A 16,484-nucleotide genomic window follows, 5' to 3' on the forward strand; every position below is an offset into this window, starting at 1 on the left:
AAAGATGACGGTACAAAAAAATACAAAAAAACAAGTTTTTTTCTTTGTATTATCTTTTACCAGATCTAATGTGTTATATTCGCTGACATTAATTTAACATTTCCACAAACTTCAAAGTGTTTCCTTTCAAATGGTATCAAGAATATGCATATCCTTGCTTCAGGTCCTGAGCTACAGGCAGTTAGAGTTGGGTATGCCATTTTAGGGGAAAATTGAAAAAAAGGGGCAGATCCTTGACCCACTAGTCACTACCACTAGTCATAACCCATGATATTGATGCAAATCAAATATTTACTGTGTTTGTGGAGACGGAGCAGGAGGGCTGATGAAAGAGCACTTGACCTTAATTGCCTGGGAGCAAAACAAATATTTTGTCTGGGAGGAGAGTTTTTTCAGACAGCAAAACACACCCGGGTTTTTTTCTTGTGTGTTTGTGACACTGTCTGTGGTGGGGTTCGGTGTATATAACATGTTTTGCTTGTGCAAAGTGCACTTTAGGGGAATGACCAGTTGTGGAAAATTTTCGGGAAAAGCAGATGCACTCATCAACATCACACACACACACACACACACACACACACACACACACACACACACACACACACACACACACACACACACACACACACACACACACACACACACACACACACACACACACACACACACACACACACACACACTTAAATGAAGAGACAAGAAGTGAAAACATAGGACTGTTAAGAGGTGCCTATGAATCATTGTAGGCAAGTTAGTTTCAGCAACCTTCAAAAACAAGCCATTGGTGCAAGGCATTTGAAAATACTTTTCCAATAAAGCAAAAAAGTGTTTACAGGATCATACATCTCTATAAACGTTTATTGGTGGGATCATTTGCTCTGGCATTTAAACGTTACTCCTAATGGTGCTGTATGTGAGTCTGTGTGATATAAACCAAAGAAAAGCACTCAATCTTTATGGTTTATGTCAGACCTATCCGTTTCATGGAAATTGGTCTGTTTAAAACTACTATAAATATTAGAAAGAGGGGCCATTTTGAAAGGGACCGGGCCATGTAAAAGGCCTGAGCCCCTAAAAAATGTACAGTGCCCCTAACAGCGACAATGAAACAAACTGTTGGAGTTGAGTTATAGCAGGATGGCTGGGAAAGGGGAGGAATTAAACAAACTGGCAGTCTGTTGAGAAAACATGTACAGACAGGCAGCTTAAGTTTATCAGGCAATGAGATGTTATTTTCCCGTCAAAGACGATAAATGTTTCAGTTTGAGGTAAATGTTGGAGGAAACCACAGTAGTTCCTTTCAGTGTAATATAATGTTTTGTTGTCATTGTGTGTTATGTTGATTGGCTTAGAAAAGTGGCTGAACTGACAAGCACTTCCCCTCATAAAAGTCCTGTGTGAGCTGAGACAGAACAGGAAGCGAGACATCCCACTCCCCTCATTTTTTATGATTCATATACAGTCAATAAACTAAGCAGACCAGACCCAGCTGCTATCGCAGCGGTACCTATGGGAGAGCCAACCTTTTAAGCAGACCGGAAGTTACCGGAAGTTACCTTTTTAAAAATTATGGTAAACGACCTGAGTAAGACATCTTCAGGTATCCTCCATCTTTGGTATAAGTCCGTAAGACAAATAATATTTTCTGAACAATGAATGGAAATACTGCACCTAACACTTGTCCCTACAACAATTTATTTGACGGAGTCAGGTGATGAGTGATGCATTATTTTTCATAGTATTGGTGCTTGTTTCATTAGCAACACAATTCAATCATATGCTACTGTATGTTTAGTGCTGTTGTTTGTCTAGTCTTGAGTTTTGTTAAGTGCCATCCGACGTTATCGGATGTAAAGTTCACTCTCAAGTGCCTCCAAGTGATTGTACTCTCCTGCAGTTGATTTACCGCCTGAATGACCCTCAACAGACATGACACAGGGACAACACCCACCCCTCCTTTTCACACTGATTGTGCTCAGGTCACCCTTTGTTTTTGGGTATAGTTTTCATTCTGGGTTCTGGTCACCAGACATTTGTCTTGAAAACAACATTAGCCCACTAGCCTGTTTATAATAAAGCAAGGCTCTGGGTCTGTTGTGCAAGGCTTTGTAGCGCTTTTCTTTGCATCGTGTTGCGGTTATGAACAACATAAGGGACAATATTTGAATCATGTTATGGATCTAAAGCGTCACTTGTTTTAGAAATTGGACAGAAAATGAAACAATGTAATGCCTCTAATTTCCACCAGAGGCTGCTATGTTACGTATTGTAGATGCATATTTTTGCCTCTGTCTTGTGCTTGGACTGTTAGCTTGATGTATTTCCATGACTTTAGTTCTTATTGACTCTGGGCATCATGCATCATTTTTTGTTGTTGTTGTAATTGACATATCCTTGTTTCTATTCAATGTTCTCTACCAATATAGTACTCTAAATAAACCAATTCATAAGTTCAAAAGAATAAATGATCAACATTTCTGACACCGTTCAAGCCAATTATCTCAGAATCATCTTTTTGCAGATAGAACCTTAACGCCTCAAGTTGTCGATACAGCATGTTTATAGCCTCCATACTATTTGTATATAGCGTCCTTGGCTGCAAACCAACTGCAGGATATTAGTTTCATGTGAAAAGGATTTTACTGTGCCGCAGAGTACGCATGAGCATAAACAATATTAGCCTGTTTTAATATGAATAACTTCAGGACTCACAAACAAGGGCATATTGGAGGGCATATGAAGAGGAGAGAGATGAACACTTATAAACTTATGGTCACATCTAACACCGTTCATACTGGCCAAACCAAAGACGCTAGAAGCTAACAACCCCATTTTAGAGAAGGTGTTAATTTAAACGCTCAGACTGTACTCCATGTCCATGACACCTCCCCCTCCCGTTATCTATTGGATTTTTAACAACACACAGTTTTATTGAGCTACAGACCGGGGTGAGTTGCTGCTGCCTGGTCTGGAAGCCGGTCAGTCCTGTAGCGGAGCTGTACGGTAGCAGATGAGGCATTATTATTCGTAGGACAACCATCTGGGGACTGCACTGGAACCCAGCATCTGGATATAGAAAAGAGCCCACTCTTCCTGCCCTCCCCCCTTCACTGGCTGAGTCCCCGAAGGCTTCAGCAGTACCACCCAGCCCGCAGTACCATTCAGACTGCTTCAAATTCTCATCTTATGACCCTCTCTCTCTCTATTCTCTCTCTCTGTTCTCTCTCTCTCTCTCTCTCTCTCTCTCTCTCTCTCTCCCTCTGGGGAGTTAGTGTTGTTGTTTGTTTCTCCAGGCCAGAGTTAAGTCCCAGCAGTCTCAGGAGAGAAGAGAGGAGAGTCCGATATGGACGGTTGAGGAGACTGCACACTCCAGAGAGCATCTGATGGGATTATAAAACCAGATTTTTCCCCTTCTCTCTCTCTTTTTTCCCCACTGGGGATAAAGTGGTTCGAGCCTTCATTTGAACAAAGAAAGAAGCAACTCCTGAGCTCTAGAACTGCGCTGTATCACGTTTTAAGGCAGCTTTTGGAAAAAGAGAAAAGTCTGGCCCCTTTTTGAAGGATTCTTTTCCCCCGTCAGTCCTCCGACCATTGGGAAGATTAAGTCCGCTGTTTCCTATTTAGGAATTCGAGGAAGGCTCCTTGCTGGTGAGCAGAAAAGAAAACAAGCAAGGAATTAGCTCCAAGTCTCTGCTGACAGCTGATATGAGCCGCAATTTAATTTGATATGATTTGGCCCTCGTCTCCTAGTTAGTAAACTGATATGCTTTCTGGGGTGGGCTCCTAACAGGCATCACTCTTTGCCTTTTTAGGTGGGTTTACACAGAGTTGGGTGAACTTCATCAGTTTTTTCAAACACATGGACATATCCTCACTGCAGGGACCAGATGCTGTAGAACTTTAGCGGCTGAATTGGGCATACTTTCTGATCTCTGGATTTTGCACTGCTTTTCAATGGAGGCCACTGCTTTATCATAAAATAAAATAAAATCTTCTTTGGAATTGTATGAACACACACCAGCCCAAATGTTTGCATGAAGACCTGTTATTGACAGCGCTGAACTTGAATGCATCCTACTTGTGTCTCTACTAGATGCAGTAGATATAACTTTGTTCTGCTTTTGTGGACTGATTGTTCTCACAAGGTGTACCATGCTTAGTTTGTGACCGAACAGTACCAAGAAACAAAGGACATTCACCCCAGAAAGAATGGTCATTTCAGACAAGCTGGAGAAGTCTTAGTCCACAGAGATGTTGCATTCTATTCTGTTCATCCCCTGTCATCTGAAGGCTGTTACATCTCTGTGAAATAGCCACCACAATGATGAACAAAGACTCTCGCTTCCCCAGGAAGGCTGTCCATAGCAACCCCTCCTCTCGAAGGCACTCATGCATCGGGTATTGACAGCGCTGAACTTGAATGCATCCTACTTGTGTCTCTACTAGATGCAGTAGATATAACTTTGTTCTGCTTTTGTGGACTGATTGTTCTCACAAGGTGTACCATGCTTAGTTTGTGACCGAACAGTACCAAGAAACAAAGGACATTCACCCCAGAAAGAATGGTCATTTCAGACAAGCTGGAGAAGTCTTAGTCCACAGAGATGTTGCATTCTATTCTGTTCATCCCCTGTCATCTGAAGGCTGTTACATCTCTGTGAAATAGCCACCACAATGATGAACAAAGACTCTCGCTTCCCCAGGAAGGCTGTCCATAGCAACCCCTCCTCTCGAAGGCACTCATGCATCGGGTATGTACAGTTCTGTACTGTAAGCCGTTTATTGTGATGAGTTACATGCTGACACAACTATACTGTATGTGTCTTTACTGTACGCATTCTATACTTCATGTGCTCTGTTTTAGTGTTTCCCAAACTCGGTCCTCAGGACCCCAAGGGGTGCACGTTTAGTTTTTTCCCCCTAACACTACACAGCTGATTCAAATAACCAACTCATTATTAAGCTTTGATTATTTGAATCAGCTGTGTAGAGCTAGGGAGAAAAACTAAACGTGCACCCCTTGGGGTCCTGAGGACCGAGTTTGGGAAACACTGCTCTATGAAGTTATGAGTTGTTGATCATATACATTTCACAATACCAATTATAACATCTTAAACCAGAAAGACATCATTAAGGGTTTCTTATGGAGTAGATAGTAAACTTCCATAATGTTATAAAAATGTGATTTTCCTCAAAATCATCATATCTTTTTGCAACTAAAGTTTTGAATGTTTTTATGATGTATTTGAGTGTTGTGCGTTTATTTTTATTTTTTTAAGTCCTGGGGCATTTTGTGATGGCACTGCAGTGTGCTGTATGATAGGTCCATAGTGTGTTTTGTCATTTGGTTGCGGTGCGTTTTGTCATTTGATTGTGGTGCGTTTTGTCATTAGGCTGTGGTCTGCTTTGCAGTTAGGCTGTGGTCCGCTTTGCAGTTAGGCTGTGGTCCGCTTTGCAGATAGGCTGTGGTCCGCTTTGCAGATAGGCTGTGGTCCGCTTTGCAGATAGGCTGTGGTCCAGTTTGCAGATAGGCTGGCTGTGGTCCGCTTTGCAGTTAGGCTGTGGTCCGCTACGTGCAGGCTACGTAAAGGCTACAGCGCGTCTTGTATGAATTCTTAGGTGAATTATAATAAAATTGACATATTTGTATTTTTAGTGGGTAGATGTATTCTTCGTTAGGGAAAATATACATATTTTTTAGATCAATTGTTTTATTATATGTTTATGGCAAGAAACAGGCACAATACATTATTGGAGGCCTCAGTGCCTGTGTTGTCCAGCGGTTACAGCCGCTAAACCCGGCACACATATGTCAGAGTCAGCATGGATTAGAATCCGGCCTATTGCCCTTTGACTCCCCCTTCCCCATCTTTACCTCTCTATACAGTGCCTTCGAAAATATTCAGACTCCTTACTTTCTCCACATTATGTTATGAGAATGGCCTTGGTCAGGGAGGTGACCAAGAACCTGACGGTCACTCTGACAAAGCACTAGAGTTCCTCTGTGGAGATGGGAGATACTTCCAGAAGGACAACCTTCTCTGCAGCACTCCACCAATCAGGCCTTTATGTTAGTGGCCAGACGGAAGTCACTCCTCAGTAAAAGGCACATGACAGCCTGCTTGGAGTTTGCCTAAAGTCACCTAAAGACTCTCAGACCATGAGAAACAAGATTCTCTGGTCTGATGAAACCAAGATTGAACTCTTTGGCCTGAATGCCAAGCGTCACCTCTGGAGGAAAATTGGTACCATCCCTACGGTGAAGCATGGTGGTGGCAGCATCATGCTGTGGGGATGTTTTTCAGAAAGCGACAGGGACTGGGAGACTAGTCAGGATCGATGCAAAGATCAACAGAGCAAAGTACAGAGAGATCCTTGATGAAAACCTGCTTCAGAGTGATCAGGACCTCCGACTGGGGCTAAGGTTCACCTGCTAAACAGGACAATGGCCCTAAGCACACAGCCAAGACAACGCAGGAGTGGCTTTGGGACAAGTCTCTGAATGTCCTTAAGTGGCCCAGCCAGAGCCCGGACTTCAACCCAATAGAACATCTCTGGAGAGACTTGAAAATAGCTGTGCAGCAACGCTCTCCATCCAACCTGACAGAGCTTGAGAGGATCTGCAGAGAAGAATGGGAGAAACTCCCCAAATACAGGTGTGCCAAGCTTGTAGCGTCATACCCAAGAAGACTGGAGGCAGTAATTGCTGCCAAAGGTGCTTCAACAAAGTACTGAGTACTTATTTGCAAAATAATCTAAAAACCTGTTTTTGCTTTATCATTATGGGGTATTGTGTGTAGATTGATTACGGCTGTTACGTAACAAAATTTGGAAAAAGTCAAGGGGTCTGAATATTTGCACTATATTTACAAAAGTATGTGGACACACCTTCAAATTAGTGTATTCGGCTATTTCAGCCACACCCATTGCTGACAGGTGTATAAAATCAAGCACACAGCCATGCAATCTCCATAGACAAACAGTGGCAGTAAAATAGCCTTACTGAAGAGCTCAGTGACTTTCATTGTGGCACCGTCATAGGATGCCACCTTTCCAACAAGTCAGTTTGTCAAATTTGTGCCCTAGTAGAGCTGCCTCGGTCAACTGTAAGTGCTGTTATTGTGAAGTAGAAACATCTCAGAGCATCAATGGCTCAGCCGCAAAGTGGTAGGCCACACAAGCTCACAGAAAGGGACCGACGAGTGCTGAAGCGCGTAGCGTGTAAAAAACGTCTGTCCTCGGTTGCAACACTCACTAATGAGTTCCAAACTGCCTCTGGAAGCAACGTCAGCACAATAACTTTTCGTCAGGAGCTTCATGAAATGGGTTTCAATGGCCAAGCTGCCGCACACAAGCCTAAGATCATCATGAGCAATGCTAAGTGTCGGCTGGAGTGGTGTAAAGATCACCGCCATTGGACTGGAGCAGTGGAAATGCGTTTTCTGGAGTGATGAATCATGCTTCACCATCTGGCAGTCCGATGGACGAATCTGGGTTTGGCGGATGCCAGGAAAACGCTAGCCAATGCATAGTGCCAACTGTAGTTTGGTGGAGGGGGGATAATGGTCTGGGGCTGTTTGCATGGTTCGGGTTAGGCCCCTTAGTTCCAGTGAAGGGATATCTTAATGCTAAAATCAAATCTAATTTTATTTGTCACGTGCCGAATACAACAGGTGTAGTAGACATTACAGTGATATGCTTACTTACAAGCCCTTAACCAACAATGGAGTTTTAAGAAAATACCTTTAAAAAAAAGTAAGAGATAAGAATAACAAATAATTAAAGACCAGCAGTAAATAACTGCTACATCATACAATGACATTCTCGGCGATTCTGTGCTTCCAACAGTTTGTGGAAGGCCCTTTACTGTTTCAGCATGACAATGCCCATGTGCACAAAGCGAGGTCCATACAGAAATGGTTTGTTGAGATTGGTGTGGAAGAACTTGACTGGCCTGCACAGAGCCCTGACCTCAACCCCATCGACCACCTTGGGGATGAATTGGAACGCTGACTCCAAGCCAGGCCTAATCGCCTAACATCAGTGCCCGACCTCACTAATGCTCTTGTGGCAGATTGGAAGCAAGTCTTTTCAGCAATGTTCCAACATCTAGTGGAAAGCCAGAAGAGTGGAGGCTGTTATAGTAGCAAAGGGGGGACCAACTCCATATTAATGGTGAGATGATCGATGAGCAGGTGTCAACATACACTGCATGACCAAAAGTATCTCTTCAATAAAAGCAAAAGAATTACGAAGGTAGTTGAACTGCCCAACACCTTTAAGGAATAATAAATCATTGGACAAATAACAATTAGATTGTGACTGCACGTCCAACAGAAAACCTGATCAATAATACATTAAAAGGTAGGCTAAATTGATTCATAGAGCATGCACAGACCTATCAAGCAACAATAGATGCTATGCTAACTGAAATATAAAGCAACAATAGATGCTATGCTAACTGAAATATAAAGCAACAATAGATGCTATGCTAACTGAACTATAAAGTGACAACAGATGCTATGCTAACTGACATGTAAGGCAACAATAGATGCTATGCTAACTGATTCCACCATTGAAAGAGAAAACAAACAAAGAAATAGAAAGTAAACTCTATCCTGATGCAAGTCAGAGATTTTGAGGTTGAAATTAAAAACTTCAGGCAGACTTTTAATCCTTGAATACATTGCAATTTTGCCCTTTCACTTTTGATTCACACACTGAATGAGTGGAGGAGTTCCACCACTGGATTGTTCATTGTTCAATTAATTTAGCTATACTATAGCCTACAATAGGCCCACAAGTTATTTGCATTTATTTAAATGGTTTCAAGAAGTAAAATGAATAGTCTGCAAATGTAAACATCAAAGAAAAGCGTCTTAGCTCAACAAAATTGTCTTTGACTCAAATGCATAAACATCTGAGGAGTATTTCTGTCTGTAATGAAGCCATTTTGTGGGAAAAAAACCTCATTCTGATTGGCTGGGCCTGGCTCCCCAGTGGGTGGGCCTGGCTGTCAAGTGGGTGGGCCTATGCCCTCCAAGGTCCAAACATGGCCTCACCCCTGTCTTGTCATGTAAAATCCATAAATTAGGGCCTAATGAATTTATTTAAATGTACTGATTTTCTTTATATGAACTGTAACTCAGTAAAATATTTTAAATTCTTGCATGTTGCATTTATATTTTTGTTCAGTGTAGATTCATGGGCTCTGATACATACAGGAACAATACATTTTATTTTGAAATGATTCAGTGCGATTAATTTACATTATAGACTGAATTGATGTGATTCAGTTTGATACGATACAATTCGATGCACTAATATTTGTTGAATAAACACATTCATTTTCCATAAATTCAAATTTGCATCTGTCTGGGCTGTATAAAAGATGTGGATGTACTATGTAGGCACCTGAGTTGAGCCATAAAAGAGACTAGATATCTACCACTCTATACTTGCACCATCAGATTAGGATGGGGGCAATGTAGCCTGTGTTTTTTGTCTCCCCACTTTGGTTTTAAATTAAGCAATAAGGCCCGAGGAGGTGTGGTATATGGCCAATATACCATGGCTAAGTGCTGTTCCTAGTCCCGATGCATCGCGGAGTGCCTGGACACAACCCTTAGCCCATTGTATATTTAAATAGCCTTGGTATATTGGCCATATATCACAAACCCCTGAGGTGCCTTATTGCTATTATAAACTGGTTACCAACATAATTAGAGCAGTAAAAAATTTATGTTGTCGTACCCCTGGTATACCTTCTGATATACCATGGCTGTCAGCCAATCAGCATTCAGGGCTCGAACCACCCAGTTTATAAATCACCATCACCCACTAATTAAGTTTTCATTTTTGCCGGTTAAGTGTTTGAGCTAGTAATGTATCAATAATTATCATTTTAAAATGAGCTATGACATAGCCAATTAATGAATATCTAGCACAACGTTGGATTTCACCCCCACCTCAAAATCGAATTGTTTTAACCGTTTGGAAGTTTACACGGAGTGATCTCTTCTCCTCTCCCTTCAGCCATGCAGTGCGCCTCACAAAAGTGAATGCTGTCCTCAGTATGAAATGATCAACTTTACCCTGTATGTGAAAAAATTACCATGTACAGTGATTGTTTAAAGTAAAACTACCAAAACTATTGGTGAACCTGATGGTGAACCTAAACAATCAAAATAAAATATATTGTAAACCCCATTCAGCGGGTAGGCTATAGCCAGAAGAGAACTGTCTTCAGTCGCTTACTTTTATTTCGCTAACATTTTTTTACCAGTGCATAAATAACAATAACCCGAGCAAATGACATAGGTTGTCACTCAGCTAATAAAGCCTAATATCACTTAAGCATTTGTGAAGGTGCGGCGCTGAAGGTGCGACGCAGATGTACAAGATCAGAAGCAGGCATCCTACCATGCGATGGTCAGCGCGCGAGGCTGGGCACAGTGCGCAGTTTGACTAGTAGGTTACTGATATTGCCTGGGGTTGTTCGGCATGCAAAATGACTTGTAGATTCAATGACGGTCAACACTGAAGAAGAGGATGCCTAACACGGAACCCAAACCGGCAGCGTGCATGCGCCATCGTGCGCCATCGTCCATAAATGTATTTTGTCCCCCTACACCAAACACGATTATGACACGCAGGTTAAAATATCAAAACAAACTCTGAACCAATGACATTAATTTGGGGACAGGTCGAAAGCATTAAACATTTATGGCAATTTAGCTAGTTAGCTTGCTAGCTAATTTGTCCTATTTAGCTAGCTTGCTGTTGCTAGCTAATTTGTCCTGGGATATAAACATTAGGTTGTTATTTTACCTGAAATGCACAAGGTCCTCTACTCCGACAATTAATCCACACATAAAAAGGTAAACCGAATCGTTTTTAGTCATCTCTCCTCCTTCCAGGCATTTTCATCGTTTAATTTATATGGTGATTGGCATCTAAGGCAACAGTTCGTCTTTCAATCACCCACGTGGGTATAACCAATGACGAGATGGCATGAGGTTTTCAATTAATGTATCTAAATCACAAGGCTCATTTGAATTTCCTGATGCACAGGAGAAAATAATTCTGCAACAAAATAGTGATCAAATTAAGATCTGACACCTGTAGCAGTGGTGTGTTTTGTAGTTTCACTATGGTGCGTTTTTTAGTTTGGCTGTGGTGCGTTTTGTAATTAAGCTGTGGTGAGTTTTGGTGTTCTGGGTGTCCCAGCCTGAGGGCGCCGGGGCCGGGAGATCGATGGCACAGCCAGTGTCCATTGATGTCTTTCCTTGGGGTTGATGTGCCGCATCCAAGCAGAGTCACGATGATCAGTCACGCCATGATTCTGTAAGAGTATGGACCTCTTCAACACACACAAACACAGCAATAGTGGTGCGTGGGTGATCATACACCACCGTGATATACAATAAGGCCGTGACAACAAAAAGACAACAGTCACATAGTGGTGGAATAAATTCAACTACACATAAGTTTGTTTTGTCCCAAAACTGGAGAGCAACATCTGTCTGGTGAGGTCCACAAAGCAAATATTGCACATAGCAAGCAGATATATGACCTGCAGCATGGTCAAGCAAGTTCATGTTTGACAGTTTACTAAACAACTACTGATTTAAAACCACGGAGTTACCGTAAGTCAGTACAAAGACAACAGACACTGCCTCCGCTATTCCAGCACCATTTACACTTAAACATTTAAACATCAAATCAACAAGACTATATATCAAATCAAATTTTATTGGTCACATGTGCCGAATACAACAGGTGTAGACCTTACAGTGAAATGCTTACACACATGCACACATACAGTTGAAGTCGGAAGTTTACATACACTTAGGTTAGAGTCATTAAAATTCATTTTTCAACCACTCCACAAATGTCTTGTTAACAAACTATAGTTTGGGCAAGTCGGCTAGGACATCTACTTTGTGCATGACACAAGTAATTTTTCCAACAACTGTTTACAGACAGATTATTTCGCTTATAATTCACTGTATCACAATTCCAGTGGGTCAGAAGTTTACATACACTAAGATGACTGTGCCTTTAAACAGCTTGGAAAATTCCAGAAAATGATGTCATGGCTTTAGAAGCTTCTGATAGGCTAATTGACATCATTTGAGTCAATTGGAGGTGTACCTATGGATGTATTTCAAGGCCTACTGTCAAACTAAGTGCCTCTTTCCTTGACATCATGGGAAAGTTAAAAGAAATCAGCCAAGACCTCAGAAACAAAATGGTAAACCTCCACAGGTCTGGTTCATCCTTGAGAGCAATTTCCAAATGCCTGAAGGTACCACGTTCATCTGTACAAACAATAGTACGCAATCATAAACACCATGGGACCACGCAGCCGTCATACCGCTCAGGAAGGAGACGTGTTCTGTCTCCTAGAGATGAACGTACTTTGGTGCGAAAAGTGCAAATCAATCCCAGAACAACAGCAAAGGACCTTGTGAAGATGCTGGAGGAAACAGGTACGAAAGTATCCACAGTAAAACAAGTCCTATATTGACATAACCTGAAAGGCTGCTCAGCAAGGAAGAAGCCACTGCTCCAAAACCGGCATAAAAAAGCCAGACTACGGTTTGCAACTGCACATGGGGACAAAGATCGTACTTTTTGGAGAAATGTCCTCTGGTCTGATGAAACAAAAATAGAACTGTTTGGCCATAATGACCATCGTTATGTTTGGAGAAAAAAGGGGGAGACTTGCAAGCTGAAGAACACCATCCCAACCGTAAAGCAAGGGGGTGGCAGCATCAGGTTGTGGGGGTGCTTTTCTGCAGGAGGGACTGGTGCACTTCACAAAATAGATGGCATCATGAGGGAGGAAAATTATGTGGCTATATTGAAGCAACATCTCAAGACATCAGTCAGGAAGTTAAAGCTTGGTCACAAATGGGTCTTCCAAACGGACAATGACCCCAAGCATACTTCCAAAGTTGTGGCAAAATGGCTTAAGGACAACAAAGTTAAGGTATTGGAGTGGCCATCACAAAGCCCTGACCTCAATCCTACAGAACATTTGTGGGCAGAACTGAAAAAGCGAGCAAGGAGGCCTACTAACCTGACTCAGTTACATCAGCTCTGTCAGGAGGAATGGGCCAAAATTCATCCAACTTATTGTGGGAAGCTTGTGGAAGGCTACCCGAAATGTTTGACCCAAGTTAAACAATTTAAAGACAATGCTACCAAATACTAATTGAGTGTATGTAAACATTTACATTACATTTACGTCATTTAGCAGACGCTCTTATCCAGAGCGACTTACAAATTGGTGCATTCACCTTATGATATCCAGTGGAACAACCACTTTACAATAGTACATCTATATCTTATTTGGGGGGGGGGTTAGCAGGATTACTTTATCCTATCCCAGGTATTCCTTAAAGAGTTGGGGTTTCAGGTGTCTCTGGAAGGTGGTGATTGACTCCGCTGTCCTGGCGTCGTGAGGGAGCTTGTTCCACCATTGGGGTGCCAGAGCAGCGAACAGTTTTGACTGGGCTGAGCGGGAACTGTGCTTCCGCAGAGGTAGGGAGGCGATCTTAAACTTCTGGCCCACTAGGAATGTGATGAAAGAAATAAAAGCTGAAATAAATAATTCTCTCTACTATTATTCTGACATTTCACATTCTTAAAATAAAGTGGTGATCCTAACTGACCTAAAACAGGGAATTATTACTAGGATTAAATGTCAGGAATTGTGAAAAACTGAGTTTAAATGTATTTGGCTAAGGTGTATGTAAACTTCTGACTTTAACTGTACAGTACATACATACATACATAACATACATGCACACATGCATACATGCTTAGTTTAATATACTGAAAACAGACTTAAAGATACCAAAAACGATTTAGTCCAATCAATGTTGCTAAATATCATGTGGCTGTCCATGGTACTGATGTGTGTGTGTACACAAGTAAAACAAAACATGTTGACTCACCCTACTCGTAAACTAGTTGAATGCCAATACCATGATCCTCCTCTGTTTCATGTTGTCAAAACGGTCTATGGCTCTGTCATACAATACATTTTTAGGTTTTGTTGTCATAGGCTACCTAGCTAAAATGTTTGCTAGCCTAACTTCCTTGCATGGGCTAAGTTAGCTAGCTAGTTAATGTGAGCCTACTTGGCTACATCTAGGCTACATACTGTACTTCAAATCGTCTCTGGTTACTGCGCCAGGACAACCCACAGTTAAGCTCAGCTCAACGCTGATTGGCTAATTATTATTTATTTGTTTTACCAAGGGAGACTAAATGCTTGCTGGCATCAATCAATCAAATGCTATGGCGGCAACATGTCGTACTATTTTGTTCCAGACAGCATCAGATACATTGGCTACCCATACTGAGACAGAGGAGCGCTGTTTCTCTTGCTAGGATGATTTCCCCCGTAAGATTCAACCACTTGCGAATAGACTGAAAAGTATGAAAATACAGAGAGAGGAAAGATACATTATTTAATCATTTTTATTGGTAAAATATTTGGGGAAGCCTGGCTTCCCTTGACACTCACACACCATGAGGGTTGGGGTGTTGTGGAAATTCTTACACAGGGACACTCGAAGTCAATCTTAAATGAATCATTGTTTATTGTCAGCGTGCTGGAGAGATTCCAACCAACTCAATGCACCATAGTACACATGTCAATCAGAAGCTCTGCCTGGGCAGTGCCAGCAGCTGTCTTATATACGGCTATACACAGACAAGTTATATTTGCATGATTTAGCATAATTCATTACCGTTTTGTTTCATTCATGTGACCGACCAATACTGGTTCATAACATGTGACAAACCAACACCTCACAAGGCTTCTTCTCTCTAAAATGAGACCTTGAAACTTAGATATCTTTTTTGTTTTCAAAACACGGTCTGGGTGTACTATCATATTGCAGCTACTGATAGTGAGGATTTGTACAGTCAGCCACTTGCATGAAAACACTAATTGGTTATTAGAACAGCACATGAATAGAAGACAGAAATGAGTTATAAGAAAAGCACAAACATTTAAATTCCCATTACAGGGGGTAGCCATAGCATCATACTGAAGTATTCAACATTCAGAAGTCACTAATTGCCACATGGGCTCATAGTAATGGCTGATTTTGAATAAATGGAATGGTATTGAACACATCAAACACATGGTTTCCATCTGGTTGATATCATTCCATTCACTCCATTCCAACCATTATTATGATCCATCCTCCTCCCATCAGCAGCCTCCTGTGCCAGTAACAATATAGAAAGTTATGTGGTTATGGAGCACTTACCCCATTTTGTGTAAGGCTTTTTGGTATATTTATGAAACAGTATACTAAGGTCTATGTAACTGCATCTGCATGTGCTTACCTACATGTAACATGTTAATGAGTTATGTCTGTGTATAGTTACATGCCTCTTTAAATCCTCAAGTTTTGTCAAGGAAAGATATTGATGCTGGTTTGCAAAAAAAAAAAAACAGTCACTCCTATACCACGAGTTAACTGAGAAAAATACTCTAAAGTATAAAAATATGCTGGGTGAGCTTTAGTGGTTTTGTCTTTTGATCTGTCTGAACCATTTTACCTCCAAGCTAAATCATTCAAAGGCCTCCAGCCGTGATTATGTCACAACCATATGAGCAGATCAAAGACAGAGATCTAGCGCACAGACAACAGAACAGAGATCTAACGCACAGACAACAGAACAGAACAGAGATCTAGCCCACAGACAGCAGAAAGCACACCCATAATATGACCAGATTTGTCTCGACACACGTCAAGCCACAAACCGTTCCAAAGTGGAGTTCATGTGGGGATTAGGGAAATCTAAATTGGTACAACCTTTGTAGATTAAGTTTGTGAGAGAGTTTTGCACGAGTTATTCAACAATACATGGTATTATTTCATAGTTGTTCATGAGAATAAGTGTTATTAATGGTATTATTTATAGTTTTTCATGATAATAACAGTTATTCATGGTTCTAAACTCAGCAAAGAAATAAACATCCCTTTTTCAGGACCCTGTCTTTCAAAGATAATTTGTAAAAATCCAAATAACTTCACAGATCTTCATTGTAAAGGGTTTAAACACAGTTTCCCATGCTTTTTCGATGAACCATAAACAATTAATGAACATGCCCACAGTCCCATTCAAAAGTTCAGACACACCTACTCATTCAAGTGTTTTTCTTCATTTTGACTATTTTCTACATTGTAGAGTAATAGTGAAGACATCAAAACTATGAATTAACACATGGGATCATATAGTAACCAAGAAATTGCTAAACAAAGTAGCCACCCTTTGCCTTGATGACAGATTTGCACAATCTTGGCATTCTCTCAACCTGCTTCATGAGGTAGTCACCTGGAATGCATTTCAATTAACAGATGTGCCTTGTTAAATTGTGAAATTTCTTTCCTTCTTAATGCGATTATGCCAATCAGTTGTGTTGTGACAAGGTAGGGGTGGTATACAGA

At 41.2% G+C, this 16,484-nt stretch overlaps 1 protein-coding gene across 2 annotated transcripts in view; it reads left to right on the forward strand.

Annotated features, from left to right (window-relative positions):
- The window catches only part of LOC106599012 (cAMP-specific 3',5'-cyclic phosphodiesterase 4D), an 89,750-nt gene that overhangs the window by 3,317 nt on the left and 69,949 nt on the right, over nt 1-16,484 (forward strand). Inside the window, exon 1 of one of the 2 annotated variants that reach the window (XM_045714545.1) lies at nt 4,450-4,751. The exons of the other annotated variant lie outside the window; for it this stretch is intronic. Coding sequence (XP_045570501.1) covers nt 4,675-4,751 — 77 coding nt within the window. The 5' untranslated portion in view covers nt 4,450-4,674. Of the gene's footprint in view, nt 1-4,449; nt 4,752-16,484 lie in introns of those variants that run through there. 2 annotated transcript variants of the gene reach the window in all.

This window comes from Salmo salar, chromosome ssa03, assembly GCF_905237065.1.
Source record: "Salmo salar chromosome ssa03, Ssal_v3.1, whole genome shotgun sequence".
Taxonomy (NCBI): domain Eukaryota; kingdom Metazoa; phylum Chordata; class Actinopteri; order Salmoniformes; family Salmonidae; genus Salmo; species Salmo salar.